This window comes from Manis javanica, chromosome 6 (genome assembly GCF_040802235.1).
Source record: "Manis javanica isolate MJ-LG chromosome 6, MJ_LKY, whole genome shotgun sequence".
NCBI lineage: Eukaryota > Metazoa > Chordata > Mammalia > Pholidota > Manidae > Manis > Manis javanica.
The window spans coordinates 113,133,264-113,154,141 of NC_133161.1; the positions used below are offsets into that span (position 1 = coordinate 113,133,264).

At 40.5% G+C, this 20,878-nt stretch overlaps 1 protein-coding gene across 2 annotated transcripts in view; it reads right to left on the bottom strand.

The window, feature by feature from the left end:
• DDX10 (DEAD-box helicase 10) overlaps window positions 1-20,878 on the bottom strand; it is a 315,320-nt gene that overhangs the window by 228,326 nt on the left and 66,116 nt on the right. For both annotated transcript variants that reach the window (XM_037026651.2, XM_037026650.2), the window contains 2 exons: window positions 20,518-20,606; window positions 14,991-15,459 (listed from right to left, as the gene is read on the bottom strand). In XM_037026651.2, the coding sequence (XP_036882546.2) occupies window positions 14,991-15,459; window positions 20,518-20,606 (558 nt within the window). The remainder of the gene's footprint in view (window positions 1-14,990; window positions 15,460-20,517; window positions 20,607-20,878) is intronic.

Genomic DNA, 20,878 nt, shown 5'->3' on the forward strand with positions numbered 1-20,878 from the left:
AATGTTAGTTTCTACAATGCCGGAATAGCAGCACTCTTCTCAGAGGAAGACGCAGGTGCCGCCCTTCTCAGCTGTAAGCAGATCTAGGGCCCGCCGGTTTTGAAGGGTGACTTTAGCTAGCAAAGTGACCTGTCTTTGGAGAGAGGCTAGGGAATCGGCAGTGGATGTCAGGGCTCCCTCAAGTTTGGCGTTGAGATCTCTAACTGCCTATAGAGAGTGACCCAAGGCTTCTCCCGAAAACCCTGACCCAATTGCTGAGGTGATCAAAGAGCTACTGACCATGATGGGAAGGAAAGCAGCTCTTTTTGTGCGCAAGGGCAAGGGAGGTTGGAGCTCAAGGAATTCTGCCATGCTGTAAAGTGTAAACTGTGGGATTAGGGTGACGAGAATGCAGGGTGTATCGGAGTTGAGAGGCACTGAGTTGAAAAGGCTGCCATTACACCAAAAGAAGTGTCCCGGTTGCGTAAAAGTCTTAGAGCTGGAGGTAGGGGTGTAGATAGAGAGGCAGTGAAGTGCGCTGGAGGGGGGTGGAGTTGGGCCTACACAGCGGTGGATGGTGAGATTATCTGTGTATTCTGGTTCCCATAGGGGTATGTCTGCCAGGGGGCAGAAGGGTTGTCCTTCTGCATGGAAGGAGTAGTTGGAAATATTAAGAGGCATGGCGGCCAGCAGTGGGCGCTGTAGTGATGCGCACAAGAAACTATTGGCTGTGTTAAGGGTGTGGTTGAGAAAGATGGTGGTGTCCTGAATGAGCTGTAATGAAGAGTAGGAGAAATGGGAAGAGGGGCAGGGATAAGAAGATGAAGAGGCGCCGTCAAGAGTTTGGATAATGACTTTTTCAGAATGTCTGATATCTGATGCAACTTGAGAGATCTGGGAATGAGAGGGAACATACTTTTGAGAGATATGAAGGGTACTGTGGGGGTCGAGGACCCTCCCCCATAGTAAACTGAGGCTGTGACTCTGGCAGCCCATCGAGAGTCCCAGGGATCTGGGATTGATAAGGAGAATGAGCCGTTGGGATATTTCATAAAACGGTTGGAAGAGTAATACTGTGGGTACTGGAAGTTACTCATGTAGTGAATTGCACAAGACCGGTAGGGACATCCCTGGTAGGTGTCTGGCTATCACCTGCAATAGGCTTGTTTTTGGTCATAGAGGAAGCAGAGGTAGGGAGAATAAGGGTAGATGCTAGTGAACACTTCGGTGGAGGGAGGAAAGTGGAGGTATAAAGGCTCAGAGCAGCTTTTCAGAGGGCAGTCTGGTGTGGCAATGAGGGCAGTAACTTTTGTTTGATGCTGTGTGTAAGTCTGTCTGACTTTGAATCGCCATACAAAGGAGGCTGGGGTGGCGGGGAAGACAATAGGAATGAGGAAAAAAAGCAAGAGAGCAGTAAAGGAGGAAAAAGTCATGATTCGGGTATGGATGGCAAAGGGGGTGAACGGGGTTTTAGAGGAAAGAGGACAGTAAGGTGAGGCGTCTGGAGGGAGGGAGGGAGAGTCTGTAAACTTTTGTAGGTTAAGAGATCTTTTAGGTGATGTGGGGACAGAATGGTAAGGGGCGCCCTGAATGTCAGTTTATGAGCTTCTTTCTGCAAGAGCTGTCTAGCGGATAATGCTTGTAGGCAGGGGGCTCATCCCCAAACTGTGGGGTCTAATTGCTTGGAGAGATAAGCTACTGGGGCAAAGGATGGGCCATAATATTGGCCTAGGACTCTTAGAGCTTGACTGGACCTCTCATGAATGTATAATGAGAAGGGCTTCGACAAATCAGGAAGATGGAGAGCTGGGGCTTCCACAAGGGCTTGACAGAGCTTAATGAAGGAGTGTCGGGGTGAGGAGGATAATGGTTTTTTAGGGGGGGCTCTTGCTGAGGTCATATAGGGGTCTTGCCAACAGGGAGCAGGGAGAAGTTAGGGATCTACGCTCTAAAATATCTAGCCAGGCTTAGAAAGGAAAGGATTTCTGTCTTGGTTTTGGGAATGGGCAGGTCAGAGAGGAGCTATCTTCTGTCTAAGGTAATGGACTTTCTTTGTTGAGAGAAGGAATCTGAGGTAAGTGACAGGAGGGGAAGAGATTTGAGCTTTGACGGGGGATACTCGGTAACTTCTGGAAGCTAGAAGGTTAAGTAGGGAGGCAGTGTCAAGTTGAGACTGTTCTCACAAGAGACTGCAGAGTAGAAGATTGTCCATGTATTATAATAAGGTGGACTTGGAGTGATCATGATGAAACTGTTTGAGGTCCTGAGCTAGGACCTGTCTAAAAATATGGGGACTATCTCAGAAGCTTTGTGGCAAAACTGTCCAAGTGAGTTGTTCAGAATGTCTTGTGTATGGGTCCGTCCAGGTGCAGGGGTTTAGAGGGATAGAAAAATGGGTCCTTGAGATCTAGGACTGAGAAGTGGGATGCTGAGGCAGGGATCTGCAATAAAAGACTGTATGGATTTGGAACTAAGGGATGGATAGGGACAAGGGCTATGTTGATGAGGCAAAGGTCTTGGACAAGGCGGAAAGATCTGTTGGTTTTTTTAACAGCTAATATGGGGGTATTAAATGGGGAGTGAGTGGGTCTGAGGTAATTTTTGTTTAAGAGATCTTGAATGATGGGTTGGAGGCCTATGAGGGCTGAAGTGGTTAGGGGGTATTGGGCCTGACAGATATACTGAGAGGGGTCACGTAATTTGAGAGGCAGGGGGACATAGGGCCACGGAGGGGCTTGTAATGTCCCAAACTTTGGGATTTACAGGGTGTATGAGGGCAGAACTGGAGCTTTCATTTGGTAGAGGGGAGTTGTTCGCTATGAGGGCCATCAGAAAGGGAGTACTGGGGACTGTGGGAGTGGATATAGTTATGGAAACATGGAGGAGGGAAAGGATGTCCCATCTTAGTAAAGGGATGGGACACTGGGGCATAACCAGGAAGGAGTGGGAGAAAGGTATGGGATTGTCTTGGATTGTGCATAAAGGGGGGTGGGGGGTTTAATGGGAAAATCTGTTTACCTCTTACCCTAACTATAGGAGTAATGGCAGGCATGGTAGGGCCCCGGTATTCTCGCAAAACTGAGAAGGTGGCTCCTGTGTCTGAGAGGAAGGAGATGGGGCGACCGTCTACTGTTAAAGTGACCCTGGGCTCCTGTTGATGGAAATGGTCAGGCGAGAAGCCCCCAGGCCCCATCAATCTTCTTCTGCCAGCCCCACTACTGCAGGCTTAGGATGGGGGTTGTTCGTCCAGCCTCCCCTTCGGGTGGTTGGGCAATCAGACCCTCAGTGGCCCTTTTTGTGGCATCTGGGGCATGGGGTGGTAGGAGATCTGGGGGAGGGGCACGCCCTTGACCAATGTCCCTCTTTTCCACACTTGAAACAAGCTCCTTGGGGGTCTTGTTTGTAGAGGGGCGCCCAGGTTGTGGTTTTATCAGCTGGGCCAACATTTGGAAATTGGCCTGATCAGCCTTTTGTTTATGGCATTCTTTCTCCTCCTCCCGCTTATGGAAGACTTTAAAGGCCACTGTTTGGATCTCAGTCTGTGGGGTAACGGGGCCCTGTTCTAACTTTTTGAGTTTAGCTTTAATGTCGGGGTAGCTTTGACCTAGGAAGTATGTCATAACGACCTGTCTTCCTTCAGGTGTTTCTGGGTCCAGGCTGGTATACTGTAATAGGGCTTGAGTGAGTCTAAGACCTCAGAGGGGATTTCGTCTCTCTTTTGAATTGTCTTGGAGCTTCTGATAATTGACTACTTTACAAGCTGCCTTTTTCAGACCTGCTATTAAGCAGGAGGCAAAAATATCTCGAGAGCGGAGACTCATGGCGGTGTTATAATCTCAGTGTGGGTCTTGTTCGGGGACAGCAGTGGGGCCAGGGGGATAGGTGGGGTCAGTCCTGTGGGTTTCGGTAGCCTGCGTTTGGGCGAAGTCTCAAACTTGTCTACTCTCTTCAGGGAGGGGAGTATTGGCCAGGAGCATGAAAATGTCATGATGTGTGAGGCTGTAAGACTGGAGGGTCTATTGAAACTCCCTGATGTATGTCATGGGATCAGTGGAAAAGGAACTTAGGCGTTTCTCTAGTTGGGCTAAATCTCTTAAGGAGAAAGGGACGTGAACGCGCACGATGCTTTCGGATCCTGCTACTTCCCGGAGGGGGGCGATAATTTTGGGAGGCTCTCGGGACTGAGTCTGAGGGGGACTGAAGGGTTCTGGCTCAGTCTGTGGGGGAGTGACGTGGTCTAGCCGTGCCTAGTCGAGCAGGTCCTGAAGTGCAGAAGGGGGGCAAAGAAAATAAAGAAAGATAGAATCGGACCCACATGTCGCCAGCTAGCAGCTCAGCTGCTTACTTCTGCCGCTCTAGTTGGGCTTGAACTCATGACTCTGAATTAAGAGTCCCATGCTCTACTAACTGAGCTGCAGCAGGGCTCTAGTTAATTGCTTATGGAATGCGTAAACAGAATGTTCTTTGTTCTCCATTCCTGCCACATCCACAAGTCGGGGAAGGGCATATTTAGAAGCAGGGGCGGTGTTTCTACACATTTTCAAGGTCTCCCTATTTTCAGAGTGAGGAGTCTTGGCAAGATATGTTTTTGTGGACAGATAACTTCTAAGGACTGCACCAGTTGTTCTCTAGCTTGTGCTTTCCCATGCTGCGTTCAGACATGGGGGAAGGTGCTTTCCCATTCTCCCTACAAACACGTGAGAAGACAAAGGCGGTCCCTAACAGGGGAGAAACAGGTGATGAGGGCAAAGACGGAGGAGGCCCCTGGGACCTAGTTAAAGGGGGGCTGAAAGGCTCAGGCTTAATCTGCAGGGAATGAAGGTGGAGGAGGTGAGATGGGGGAGAAGATGGTTGGGGAGGAAGGGAGAAGGGCTGTTGTAGGAGAAGAAGGGGAAGGGAGTGAACGGGAGGCTTCTGCGGGGGCGGCGGCTTGCAGGCTAGGAGAACTTGGTAGGGGGCGGGGAGAGGAGGAGGCGGAAAGCTTCCATACAGGGAATCTCCTTCCATTTTTTCAGGCGCTGGCAGTAGTTAAAAAAGATCGCGAGTGATGTTAGGATCAAGAGTTCCCCCTGCAGGCCATTGGTTGTTATTGTCTAGGGGGTATGTTGGCCAATTTTGGGAGCAATATTTATGGAGAAGTTTTGGTTTTATATCAGGCGTCAGGGAGGGGGTAGCCAGATGCTTAAGCAGGCGTTCAAGAGGTGAACTTTCAGGGAGGGATGAGGAGGCTCCCATGGCTAAAGGACAGAGAAGGAGACAAACAGGGGAAGACAAACGGAGATCCTCGGACTGGAGGCAGACCACAAGGAGACAAAGGGCATCCCCGATGATCCTTGGTGGTCTGCGGAAACTCGTATACAAGTCGGAATTTCTTGGGAAGTGTGGGTCGTCACCCAGACTTCCCTAGGAAGGCAGAGTGCCGGAGTCCCAAGGTACCTAGTGCTAGGCGTTTTCGGCGGACGGAGCAGAAGGAGGAGGGGGGGAAAAGGGAGCGTTCTCATCCACAAAGGAGTCACCTCGTTTATGGCTGTTGGAGGGGGGTGCCTGAGAGTCGGCCGCAGCCGTGAAGGCCTGAGGCGGGGATTTATGACTGTCGGAGGAGGGGCCTGAGCATCCGCCGCAGCCGTGAAGGCTTGAGGCGGGGATTTATGGCTGTTGGAGGAGGGGCCTGAGGGTCCGCCGCAGCCATGAAGGCCTGAGGCGGGGAGCGTTCCCTCCTCATCCCCAAGCGTCAGGGCCTTGCCGGACGATCACGGTCAATGGCACTGCGATAGCTCGGAGAAGAGTGGCTCACTCCGGGGGGAAAACTTACCTAAAGGCCAGAGAGGAGTGGTGAGTGTGATGAGTCAGCGCCGGAAAAAGAGGACGAGGGCAAGCTGCTGCTGGTGTCGGGGGGAAGACGGGGCCCAGTTGGGGTGTCCCGTCTCTCGGGTTTCGGCACCAATGAAAGGAAAGGAGTGACACATAGCAGCAATTCACCGGAGAGTTCCGCTTTATTAGGGAAAGGTGCTGGGTTATATAGGAAGGGGCATGAATTGATTGAGGTGTCACTTCTACGGGGCTGGTGGCTGTTGGCTAGGTGCTGGGATTGGGAGGGGGGAGAGAGGTGATTGGGCTTCAGGTGGCGCCGGTGGGAACTGAGGACCCCGAAGAGAAGCCGGAAGTTTGCCATCTTACTGCTGGGGACCCTTCACCCGTTATGGTGCCTCCCTCAGGAAAATGCTGAAGAAAACTGAAATAAGCCAGCACCCCAAGTATACGAGTTACTCCTTTTGTGGCAAAAAAGAGATGAAGAGATGAGCTTTTGGGATCTGGCACTGTGGTTCCTGCATGAGAAAAGTAGCTGGTGGTACCCGGACCTACAACACCACTTCTGCAGTCAGAGTAAAGGCAGCTATCAGAAGATTGAAGTAATTGAAAGACCAGTAGAAGTGCCACCATCATCTGAAGCATTGCTAGATAATAATTAATGGGTTAATTTATGTAAAAGAAAAAAAAGCTCTAAAGATCTTAATCTGTGCCTTACAGACTCCCAGGGAGGAGTCTCTGACCACTGTATTTGAAACTGCACCCCACCCCCTGGACACTGTCTCCCCTTAACCATGCTTCCATTTGTCCCACAGCACATGTATCTGATGTGTGTGTGTCTTCCCCCATGAGGACAGGGAATGTTAATGTTCAGTTCCTGGCCCTTAACAGGCATTCAGTAAATATTTGCTTCATGAGTAGATTTTTCTAAAAATCTTGTGAAGACTTCATTTAATGAGCCTCCATTTCATCTAAAATGCAAACTTTCACGTTAAGGAACAAAGCTTCACATGAAAGCAAAGTTCATCTAACTTTGCCCATCACTAGCAGATGGCACTAAGCTTCAGCTCCTGCCTTGGACTTAGAATGAACATGTGCCTTTCCAGCCGTGTTTCAAAAACATACACTGAAAAGAACAAAGCCAAAACATAAATATGTTTGGGCAAATTTAAAAGAGTTGAAACGATCATGAAAAGTTAAGTTTAATGCTCCTATTAAAAAACTTGAGGTAAATACACATATACTGACTGCTTGGATTCAAGAACAAAGAGCCAACAGCATTTTGGAAATTAACCTGTTCTTAAGCAGAGAACCTTCCATATTAGCCTAAATTCTCTTACAGTTACATGTGTTAGAGCTATAAATATCAACAAGCACTTGCTGAGGCTATGCAGAGTTCCCTATTTCTGATTATCCTATGAGTCAAATTCAAGAGCAACTTACATGACCCTCAAGAATAACCTGTCCTACTTCCCATTTCTTTCATTACTCCACTTAAGATAAACATACCCTGATAAATGAAGATTCTGAAGTTTAAGCTACAAAAGTAGGTCATCAGAAAATTCAGTATCCAGCAGATGCTATAAATATTGAGTATTATATAAAAGTAGGAAATGAAGGGAAACAAAGTAAAATATTTTTCTTACAATAATGATCCAGCATGTGAAGAAAAAAAAAATCAAGCTGTAAGATTTTTAGCTTTCCATTGTGAATTCACATCCTCAGGAAAACATCTGCATATAAACTCAGATAAGGAAGGAAGGAAAAATATATATATATTTATATAGCGACTCAGTAAGTACATCTAAGTTTCACGTCACACAGTAACTATTTCTTTTGAATTGGAATGAAACTTAAATTAAAACTAAAGAATTAAGTACCAGATGTAAGAAAGAGAAAAGGCATGTGTAAGACAATAGAACATATATACTAACTCTATTTGAACTATTAACCATTTAAGATCATCCCACCATTGCTCTGCTCCATGATACCAAAACTTGTGAGTACAGTAATCTTAGCTCCTGGGTTTTACTTTGATGAGGTATCCCTTCTATTTAATTCAACTCTGCATTACATATGACCCTTGCACAAAAAGGTTATGACAATCTCAATAATCAACAGGTACAGAAAAAACAATAATTAAAACATTCATGTAGGTATATTGTGAAACACCAAAAAGAAAAATACTAGCAATATAGACCATTGGAATCCAGAAGTCAATGGGATGAAGAAGAAAGGCTTCAAGGAAGAGGCAAGATCAGCACCGAATCTTGAACAACAGACAAGATGTGAAACACTGGAGTGGTAAAAATATTCTAGGAGTGGAATATGGAAATTCCATATTATGTAAATGGGAATTCACACTGGGAAGAAATGGGCTGGTAGTTTAACAGGGTAGGGGTTAGCTTACAAAGCCTTACTGAAAGATGAACTAAAGAGAAACATGGAAGGTCAACCACATGAAAAAAACACTAACTTGACAGAACTTTGCTGAAGATGACTCAGAGAAAGAACATCAGGGACCAATTATGAGGCTTATCCCAAGCCAAGTGTGAGGTGATTGGGCCTGGGGTATAGGAGTGGCAATACTAGTGGGAAGTAAAAAGGAAAACTAAAAGATACTGCTAAATGCAAAAATGACAGGAATCAAAAAAAAGCACAATCATATTGAGGCTCAGGTCAGATGGGCCTAGGTACAAATTCCAGTTCTACCACTTCACTAGTTGTGGAATATTCGGCAAGCAACAGAACCTTTCAAAGCCACTGTTCCTTCACCAATAAAATGGAGGATAACAGTGTACAAGTGTAGGGGTTTAAGTAAATGACATACAATATAAAGAGAGCATGACAGATTAAGAGGGTTGATGGATGTTCATCATTTCAATACTTCTTTTACAAGAACAGACCTACCTGCAAGAAATTTCTGGAAATAAGCTACAGTTCATTCGATTTTAAATCAAATAATCAACTAAACCAGCACTCTCCTAAAACCGTTCATCAGCATACCCAATCACTCCCCAAACAAGAGCATTATTTCCTCTAATGTCCATTTTTAAATATAGTCTTAAAAATATAAGCAATATCTATTACCTAATATCTTCTATATGGTATCTTCTGGAAATATACTGTACAGTATTAATATCCACAAGAATACTGCCAGTTAACTGGACAGAGAACTCCATCCAGAAAAATATTTCAATAATGAATTATACTTAATGCTTGCAAGTGAAATAAGTATCTACTGTTAATACCATATTAGGTCTACTTAATAAGCAATTGACTCATTTCTACAGGGTACTGTGTTTGCCTAATATGCCTAATACATCAAACTACAAACTCCATAAATATTTGGCCATAATGCCAACTGGACCTGTGCTATCACTGTAGGGTTTAGACTCTTCAGATCCATTCAGAACAGAGAATGTGAAAAATCCTCTATAAACTATGCTACAGTCCTAAAAGCACACTTGTCTCCTGGTATTGCACCTGAAGTAAATGAAATGCATCACTTTTTATTTCTGCAATGGATCTGGATTCAGAAAAAGGCCTTTTTTTTTCCCAGCAACTACCTAAGACACTGACTGGTCATGGCCCAGGCAAAGCTGTATCACCCACTTACCAGTAAGTTTCTCTTATACTTTATCAAGAAGAAATAAAAGCTAACATTAATTATGTTCCTTCTATGCACACACTCTGCGCTAGGTGCTTTCAATTTCTAAGCATCACAATAACTCTTTAATTGGCCCCATTTTACAAAGACAGATACTAGGCTCAGAAAGGCTAACTACTAAACATACCAGAAATAGCTTTCCATACTAAAGACATACTTCTTGTGGCCATGGTTTTGCTCATTCTGTAATTCTCTGTTTAGAAAGCTTTCCCCCCTTCCTCTATCTGTTCTTTAAGGTATAACTTCCCCTAGGACATCTTCTCAACTATGATGCCAATATTAGAGGCTTTAAAATATTTGGTTGCATGAATGAATAAATGACTAGAAAGCTGGGATTCTGTACTGAAATTCTGGTTTAATGATCTGCTTGATTAACTACGGTAGAAGCCACTAATATTCACTGAGTATCTACCAAGTCCCCTAACACCCAGTAGGCCCTCAGTAATTGCTGCTGGTAGGAAAGGGAAAAAGGAAAGATGGGAAGGGAGAGAAAAAGGAAGAGAGAAAACATTCAGAGACCAGAGGCAGAAAAATCCCAGCTCCCAAATACTGGGATCTTGATTTGGAAGAGAATACTAATAACAAAAATGTTAGCTACTCTGTGCTTTACCACCAGTGAGTTCTTGCAATACTAAGTAGTTTTGCGCAAAAATGTAAGACTCAATGTAAATGGAATATAGAATAAACTCTAAGGTACAAAGAACAATCTATGAGGACCATTCAAATCCTAATTAAAACTGACCTATGTGTGTTGTTAAGAAATCTTTAAAAGGACATTTGCTGAGCTAGAAATGGAAATCTACCTATCAGTCTCATTTTTAACAATATAAAATGTGAAAGACAAAGGCATATGCTTAGAGACATCATTCTCATTTGAGAAAATGTTTTAAAAAGATAAAACTGAAAATTATTTTAATGATATATTAATGTTCTTCTCTAACAGTGTTACCGTGGAGGTCAACTTTATAGACACCAAACAGCCAATAAAACTAATGAAAACCAAAGTCTCTTCCCTATGGTAGGAGGTCAACCAACCTTCTCTTACTGCTTTGGTGCCTGGTTACCCCAGCTGGGCTCTCTCCTACCCATTTCTTTTATTATTCCAGCACTCATGACTCCCTTGCCATTGCTAAAGAAACCTGTTTTTCTGTCAATGCCCTGATACTGTCAAACAGAAAAGGGCTGTGACAAGGCAGTCTTCCGGAAGACATTGCTTGCACCTGGCACTCAGTACCTGTCCTCTCCATTCATGCCAAAGTCTAATGAGGTAAACATATCAATTCTGTGTTCCAAGTGTCTGTACACAATGGGTAGCCCAAAATTATTTACAGTGCTGTCAATTACACTGACATTACCCATTTACAGAAAGTAAACTGCACAAAAATTACGATAGGCAACAGGACAGAGTAGAAAGAGAATGTGACTTGGTATCAGAGACAGGTTTGAGTACAAGCACCACACTGTGACTTTGAGAAAAGTCATTTAAAAGCCTTTGTGAAGTTTTAAATATCATCTGCCTTTCCTGTCATGAGAATAAAATGAGAACTTAAAAGGAAAGTAGTGTAAGATAAAACACCAAATAAATATTTTGCTGATGACAATGATATGATTACTAACAAATTCCATGTCATCCCCACTGGCCCCAAGCCTCAACTGAGACCAACAAATCCCCCTTTTCCAAGGAGGCAAGAAAAGAAAAAGATAATCAAGACAAAGAGAGCAGCCTGTAATATAAGCAATGAAGCCAGTTTTCTTGTGTATCTGCTGTGCTGTCCCTGAAGGCAATTCTGAAACAGAAGCAACAAAAGTATTTGAACAAAGCCAGCGATGTCTGAGAAGGTACTTAGTCTCCCAAGGGGAATACATTTATGTGTGTAACTGATAGTACTATTCCCCTTTTATGTATAGTTTGTTGGGTTCTTTTGCTTTATCAGGTCTATCCTTAAAAATAGGTAAAGGAAAAAAGCAACCTCCAGTGTGTGACGGCTGCAATTCAATACTAAAATATAAAATGCAAGAACAAAGGCTAAAATAGAAGGCCAACTGAGATTGTGGATGCAAAAACTACTCAAAACCAAATGCCTTGAAAACATGATAAAGAAGCAAAAGATAAGTTGAGTGCAAATAAGCATTGATTTTGAAAACTCAAAGGCAGATAACAGGTAACATTGACAAGACTGGGTGAAGCAAGAAAGGCAGTAAGCCTTTCTATATCTATTTCAGCTAAAGAACCAGTAATTTCAACTCCACTGTTTGTGTATAATGCTAAGGAATGTGCAGGACGAGAAAAACATTCATCAGCATTTCAAAATCATACCAGCTGCCTCAAAATGCTCCTCATATTTGACATATAAGGCATCATACTTCCAATTTATTATAGCAAAAAGTCATGCAGGTATTTAAAGATAGAACTTTGTATAGTAAGTATACTATGCAAAGAAATTCTTAATTCAAATTTTACTAATACTTTCATTAACTACCTAAACTAGAAAGCTTGGCCTTCGCAGGTATACTATTTAGAGTCAAATAAGTTATGTTCATGTCTATAGAAAGTTCAACAATATCTTTTGAATTGTTACAAGTCAATCAGGTAAATCTTACACAGTTTCAAAACACAGACTTCCAAGAATAAACCCTACATTATGTAAATTCTATGTAATTCACAGCAAATAAAACTATCAAAGTGAAAAGAATAAGAAAATCAGAAATTAACTCAATCATTCATGAAACATTTGTGAAAACTGCCACAGGAGTTAGACACCATGCCAGGGCCTCAACACATATTGGTCAGCTAGACATTAATTTCAAGGAATTGAGAATCCAGTAAGGAAGACAGGCAAATAAACAATTTCGTGTGACAGGAACTATAAAAAAATAATTTGAAGCCAGTGACAGTAACTAATGTTTAAGGACATCTTGGAAATCAACAGGGAAGAGACCAGTATCATGACAAGGAAAAACATAAGCAATATACACACACAGAAATTATACAACTGAAATAAATATTATGTTCAATAAAAGAATCAACGATAAACAGAAACTTTTTTTTTCCAAAACAGTAAAACATGTTAATATTCAGTCTTGGTATAATTAATTGGGCACGACATACAGTCAGTGGGACAATGACCAATATGACATCTCTGCAGGATGACTTGGGAAAATGTATCAATAGGTTTTAAATTGTGTCATGTTCCCAAAATCATTACAAGAAAACTATAAGCCAATATCCCTCCTGAACACAGAAGCAAAGAACCCTAACAAAGCATCAGCAAATGAAATCCTACAATAGAAAAAGGAAAACACATCATGACTAAGTAAAGTTTATCACAGAGACTTAGGGCTGGTCCAACATAGGAAATCAATGTATCAGCAGAAATACTGTATGTTCACCTTAACAGCTGCAGAAAAAGCATCTGACAAGACTCACCATCCATTTCTGATAACCTAAACTGGCAAGGGATAGATAGAATGGAACTTTCTCAATCTGATAAAGACATTTACAAAAAAAACCCTACAGCTAACATCAGATATAATGGTAAAAGACTGAATGCTTCCCCTCCCTGATGTCCACTCTCACCACTGCTACTTAATACCCATGTAACTGAGTAAAAATAATGAAATAAAAGGCAGATTATGAAGAAAGATGGTTTCAATTCTTCTTTCTAAACATCATGACTATCTACAGAGACAATCCCAGAGACTATCCAAAAAAAGGAAAGGAAGGAACAACGGAAAAGGAAGGAAGAGAAAGAAAGCAAAAGAGCTACTGGAACTAATCAGTTTAGAATGACTGGTATACAAAAAAATTGTATTTACTGACAACAAAGAATTGGAAATTGAGATTTTAAAAGTATCATTTGTAATAGCTTTGAAAACTATGAAACAGTAAAAGATGAATCAAACAAAATATGCAAGACATTCATGCTTCACATTATACAACAGTGCTAAAAGATACTAAAGAAGATCTAAATGGAAAGACATCATATTCATTAATCAGAAGACTCAATATTAAGATGTCAACTCTCCCCAAATAGATGTACAGAGTCAATGCAATCTCAATGAAGATACCAGCAGGTTTTTTGTACAAATTAACTAGCTGATTCAAAAACATACATGGAGATAAAATGGTCCAAAAATAGCCAAATCAATTTTTTTACTGTTAAGTTAAAAAACTCACACTACCTGATTTAAGATTTACTATAAAGCTAGACTAATCAAAATATATGTTACTGGTGAAAGGACAGCCAAAGGTACTGGTCCAACTGAACATCCACAAGAAAAACAAAACGAACTTCAACCCTTTCCTCACACCATACACAAAAATTAAGTTGAAATAAATCCTAGCCTTAAAGTTAAATGGCAAAACTATAAAATGTCTAGAATAAAACATGAGGAAAATCTTTGTGCCCTTGAGTTAAACACAGATTTACTAAATATGACACAAAATATATCAATTTAAAAAGTGGTAAGTCAAACTTCAAAAACCAGTTATTGGACAAGAACATGGATACTAAAGTCAGAATAGCTAGGTTCAAATTTCAATTTCACCAGAAACAAGCTATGCACCTCACTGTTTTATTGTCTCTGTGTCTCAGTTTACTTACCTGTATAATGATAATACCTACCTCATAGGGTTATTTAAGGACCAAATGAGGTATTTAGAAAATGCCTAATATATATTAAGTGCTCAGTAACTATGTCTGCTACCATTCTAAAAATTGTATCTAGTTGCTTAAAGAAACATGCAATTTTCATGTTCAAAACTTAGTACTTCCTACTGTCTTATAATTCTATTAAACACTGTATAAAAATAAGTTTGGCTTTTGTTTTCATTTAATTCTCTTTAAAGAAATGAGCAAGAATAAAGGCATACAAAATAGGAAGGAAAGTAGGGAAGGAGAGGAGAAACACATTCACCGTGTACCTACGAGTACCCTAGAAAACAGGTGCTTTATCTGAATTATGTCTTGTTCCTCCTACCAGGTGGCTACAGAAAAACAAAGGAGCTACATGAAACTTTTAATAAACTGTCATAAATGGCCTTTAAAAAGAAGTACTGGCTTTCTATTTCAGATACTGGCTTGGTGACCAAAAGCAAATGTCTCATTAAAAGTAAAATTCATGCTAGAGAAATTGAAAATGTTGTAAGGATGATTTTTAATAATTTAAATCAGAAAGTAGTATGTTAAGAATAACAATGAAGTATCCTCATGCCATAAACCATGGAACACCATCACCTTCCTTAATCTTATAATCATGAGTCTGGCTACTTTTAAAACATATATCAGAAAACCAATAAATGAGAAGATTAAATAAGGCTGTCAATCTCTTAAAGTTACCAAGGTTATGCAAAATGAGAATCCATAGTACCTATTCCATCTTTGAATATGGAGAAAGAGGGAGAGTTCACTGCAAAGAAAGTCATTCTACAAATCCCTCCTAGTTCTTACTTTCCCCTAGTACCCCAAAAAGGCAGCAAGCAGTGCATGGGAGTGGGAAGTAAGAGAAGACCCTCCACTGGAGGTAAACTTACCTGTAATGCTTGGTTCTCTTTAAGGTCCAACCCAAACACATTCTGCCGCTTCACCTTAAAGAAATCAGCATCAAGTCCATCTTCCTCCTCTTCCTCCTCCCCACCCAAGAACTGAATAGGAACTTCTTTGTACTGTGATTCACCGGCGCTAGGGACAGACTGAGGCTGAGACCCTCTTGCTTTTTCAAGTTTCTCTTCCGCTTCTTCTTCATCTTTCTCCTCTTCCTCTTTGTCACTAACACCATTGGCCAGGTTGTACTCTGCCCTTTCTGTGCTCTTCCCACCTCTCTGAAGGATGGACATTTTCTCACTGAAGTAGGCTCTAAACTGTTCCACTTCATCACTGGTGAGAGAGGGAGCTCTTGGCTCAATGACTTTATGAACTTGATGCACTACCAGTTCTTTGGTGGGTTGTTTCTGAATTTTCTGAAGAAATCTTACACGTGGTGCCACAGCAAGACCAAGAGACCTTAAACATGGGCAAATGAAAATGGTTATCTAAAAACACTGATGGTGTGTTTATAGGTATTATGAAGCAGTTTCTCAAGAGTTGGATTTTTAGAGCTTTTTTTCTTTAAGAAAATGTTCCTCTGAGATACAGCTCAGTCTTGACAGATTAGATGATCCACAATGCAAGCCAAAAAATACTTAATACCTATTAGACAACACTGGAGACATTATGTTTTTCATTAAGAGGTTACTATGGTATAAAATAAAGACCAAAACAAGACAAGAGTTCAAGTACTAGATCTGCCTATTTTGAATCTAACCCTCTTGGCCTCAACTTCCTCAGACATGGGGTAACAATACCTAGCTGGCCTATCTCACAGTTGTGAAGATCTGATGTAGTAAACTATGCGAAAATATTTTGTAAAATATGAATATTATAGCTGGAAAGGCATGGTCATAAAAGGACAAAATAGTTATCTGCAAAAAATAAACTCGAGCATCAATGTCCTCCCTTCTGTGACATATAATATGATGACAATCGCTTCCATAAAAAAGGATTCTTAAACCAGAGGCAAAAAAAAAAGAATAAAAAATATATTTTCTCCTTTAAGATTAAGATTCACTTTGTGATCAGCTGTTACCCAGCTTCTAAGTTCCCACTGATGGATTAGAAGTAAACTCTTAAAGAAAGGCCTGCTAACATTACTACATGGATTCACTGCCTTTATCCTAGTCACAGAAACTGAGGGATATAGTGGTAAAGCACAGATTTAGAAATAGGACTGTTCAGAAAGTGAAATCAGGAAAACAATTCCATTCACAATTACATCAAAAAGAATAAAATACCTAGAAATAAACCTAACCAAGGAAGTGAAAGACCTATACCCTGAAAACTATAAGACACTCTTAAGAGAAATTAAAGAGGACACTAATAAATGGAAATTCATCCCATGCTCTTGGCTAGGAAGAATCAGTATTGTCAAAATGGCCATCCTGCCTAAAGCAATCTACAGATTCAATGCAACCCCTATCAAAATACCTATAGTACTCTTCAATGAACAAGAGCACATAGTTCTAAAATTCACATGGAACCACAAAAGACCCCGAATAGCCAAAGCAATTCTGAGAAAGAAGAATAAAGCAGGGGGCATCTCGCTTCCCAACTTCAAGCTCTACTACAAAGCCACAGTAATCAAGACAATTTGATACTGGCACAAGAACAGAACCATAGACCAGTGGAACAGACTAGAGACTCCAGATATAGACCCAAGCATATATGGTCAATTAATATATGTTAAAGGAGCCATGGATATACAATGGGGAAATGACAGCCTCTTCAACAGCTGGTGTTAGACAGCTACATGTAAGAGAATGAAACTGGATCATTGTCTAACCCCAAACACAAAAGTAAACTCAAAAATCTTCTGCATCCGTGGATGTTTTGCTGCCCTTGCCTAGCTTAAATTAATACTTAGTCCATAGGCACACACCTGATCATCTACATTGCCCTCTTACAGCACTAAACTATGTTTTCTACCTTTATCTTGCATCTACCTACCACTTCAGCAGTTTATTAAAAATAAAAATAATAATAATAATAAAGGGAGAAATGTGGGATCAACATATAAATCAAGTATAAAAATCAAACAAATATTCATATTTGACCTGATTGTTTATAGTTCATAATGCGTGATGAAAACCGAAAGTTTCTGTGATGAATGCCCTTGTACTGTTCACCATGTAAGAATTTATTCACTATGTAAGAATTCGTTCACCATGTAAGAACTTGTTCATTATACTTCAGAAGATTGGAGACTGACGAGAATTAGGCTTGAGATGGATTAATGATTGTACATTGAGCATTGACCCCCTTATACAGAATTTTATTGTTAACAACCATTTGATCAATAAATATGAGAGGTGTCCTCTCAAAAAAAAAAAGTAAACTCAAAATGGATCAGAGATCTGAATGTAAGTCATGAAACCATAAAACTCTTAGAAAAAAATATAGGCAAAAATCTCTTGAACATAGACATGACCAACTTCTTCATGAACATACCTCCCTGGGCAAGGGAAACAAAAGCAAAAATGAACAAGTAGGACTATATCAAACTAAAAAGCTTCTGTACAGCAAAGGATACCATCAGTAGAACAAAGAGACATCCTACAGTATGGGAGAATATATTCAAAATGACAGATCCGATAAAGGGTTGACTTCCAAAATATATAGAGCTCACGCATCTTAACAAACAAAAAGCAAATAATCCAATTAAAAATGGAAAGAGGAGCTGAACAGACACTTCTCCAAAGAAGAAATTCAGATGGCCAACAGACACATGAAAAGATGCTCTATATTGCTAATCATCAGGGAAATGCAAATTAAAACCACAATGAGATATCACCTCACACCAGTTAGGATGGCCAACATCAAAAAGACAAAAAACAATAAATGTTGGCGAGGATGTGCAGAAAGGGGGAACCCTCCTACACTGCTGGTGGGAATGTAAACTAGTTCAAACACTGTGGAAAGCAGTATGGAGGGTCCTCAAAAAACTCAAAATAGAAATACCATTTGACCCAGGAATTCCACTCTTAAGAATTTACCCTAAGAATGCAGCAGCCCAGTTTGAAAAAGACATATGCACTCCTATGTTTATTGCAGCACTATTTACAATAGCCATAAATGGAAGCAACCTAAGTGTCCATCAGGAGATAAATGGATAAAGAAGATGTGGTACATATACACAATGGAGCATTATTCAGCCATAAGAAAGAAACAAATCCTACCATTTGCAACAACATGGATGGAGCTAGAGGGTATTATGCTCAGTGAAATAAGCCAGGCAGAGAAAGACAAGTATCAAATGAATTCACTCATCTGTGGGGTGTAACAACAAAGAAAAAACTGAAGGAACAAAACAGCAGCAGACACACAGAACCCAAGAATGGACTAACAGTTACCAAAGGGAAAGGGACTGGGGAGGATGGGTGGGAAGGGAGGGATAAGGGGGAAAATGGGCATTACAATTAGCACACATAATGTAGGGGGGTGGGGACATGGGGAAGGCAGTATATACAGAGAAGACAAGTAATGATTCTATAGCATCTTACTATGCTGATGGACAGTGACTGTATTGGGGTATGTGGAGGGGACATAATAGGGGGAGTCTAGTAACCATAATGTTGTTCAAGTGATTGTACATTAATGATATCAAAATAAAAAAAAAAGAAATAGGACTGTTGAGGTTCAAATCCTGACTCTGTCACCTACTAGCTGTGTGATCAAAGGACATTATTTACCATACCATAGTTCTCTCACTTGCAAAATGGCATGATAAGAGTTCCTACATCACAGAGCTGTTGTCTAAAAATAAAATGAGTTCATATATGCAACTTACTTAAAATAGTGCCAGCACACAGTCAGCCACTAGTGACCATTTGTTGTTACTACCGCTATGGGGGCTATAGGTTAGGATCACAAACTTGTATCCATTAGAGCATTTCTCTCAATGTATTACAAATACATTTATGTCTTTCTCAGTACTAAAACTCAGAGTCCCTTTAAGGTAGCAGTACATGCTATACATCTATAATTTTAACATCTACCACAATGAACTATACTCATTAGACATTGAAAACATGTTTCTTTAGTAAAATAAGTTTTAAAACCATTATTATATCCTACAAACATAGCACTGCTTCAGGCACAAAAAGCTTCAAAGGAATTTATAGACCAAGGAAATTCTATATCCAAACATCAACAAAAATTAACTGAAAACATCAAATTAAACTGTACCCATAATTTAAGCTCAGAAGGTAACTTCTGCCATCCCTAAGCATCACTAAGAAAAAGCAAATGTCTTCAGCTGTAAGCAGATGAGGTTGACCAGCATCTGTGGCGACACAATGTTCCCTGAATATGGGCCTGCAGTGATAAGGACCTGTGCCTCTCCCATTAGCTAGCATCTCGGCTAAGTTAATCAGGAAACCAGAAGAAGCACAAAAATCAGCTAATAACCTAAACTACGAATCATACTCAGAAATGGGTAAAATTAGTAACTGGTACATAAACAGATGAGTGAACAAAACATATGTTTGCAGCAAGTGGTTTCCTTCCCATCTTACGTTAACAGAAAGTCCACAGCCTTACTCTAGTTTTCTACCAATCTACGTGGTTATCTAATTATCTGCCAATCAAATGTTATAACTGACAAATTACCTGTTATACTAAACTTATAATCTAACATGAAGAACTGAAAGCAGTGGCTCACCCAGCTACAAGTTTTTATCAGACTCAATTCAAAAATGTAAAGGCATTCCAATTCCTGGAGAGCAGGCCAAATACACAGACCTTGCCCTGAAAATATGCATTTCACCACAGACTGGGGAATTTCTTGGGGATAGTCAAAGTATGATTAACCTCAAGGGTGCTTCTATAGGATTTTGTCAATGTTCTTCCCATAGGTAGAACTGCACTGAAAAATAGGCACTTCTCCCTTCTTGCTGAAAAGGCTAGAAAAAATAAAAAGTCCACCAAATACTAAGCCAAAACACCACCAAGGGCTCCACTTTCATGTAATAGTGTCCCCAGTTACTACACATGGGCATTCTGCCACAGAAACTGAGGGCACAGAAGAAACACTAGACACAAAGAATATTCAGGCAATCAGCAGTAATGGGAACCAATTTAAAATAAGGGAAGACCTGACAAAGACCTGGCAACCAAAAAAAGAACTGTCTATGGTAATCCAGGTCAGAGTTCAGAGAACAAGATGACGACAGACATTTAACGATTTCAAACAACTGCCCCCATTTTCTTTAAGACCAAACTGTAAGAAATCACCAGTTTAGCTGTAACTAATTTACACTTACAAGCATGAAATTTTGTCCTAACAACAAAATGTAACACTCAACCAGTTTTGTACAGTTTACAGAATCTTTTTCTCTATAGACCTTTAACAAACCCTTTCAAGGTAAGGCAGAGTGGTTTAAACTAAGACTCTCAGAGAACCAAGTTTTAAACAAATTCCTTCTAACATCATGGATTCACAATTAAAGCTATAATAAGAATACTTACAGGGCATATTCAGGTATAGGTAACTTGCTCACATCAAATACTTCTTTATCCTTCATCAGATATACTGAACGTATGTAAGAGACAAAACACTGTAAAAATAAGAGGTTTAAATGTATGACATATAAAATCAGAAACGGAAAATGAGTTTAACCAAGATAAAATAAAATTAACCGAAGGGATAAATTCAACAGTAGTGAAAAATCTCAAAAATAGATGAACATTTCTCTAGTCAATAAAAAAACCTACCATTTTTAGAATGTCTTATTAGAGAAGACTTTAAATTTGGTTTCATCAAACCAATTCAACATAGAATATAACACTCTCAATAAGTTATTTGAGAAGCTAGTATCATTCATTTGTA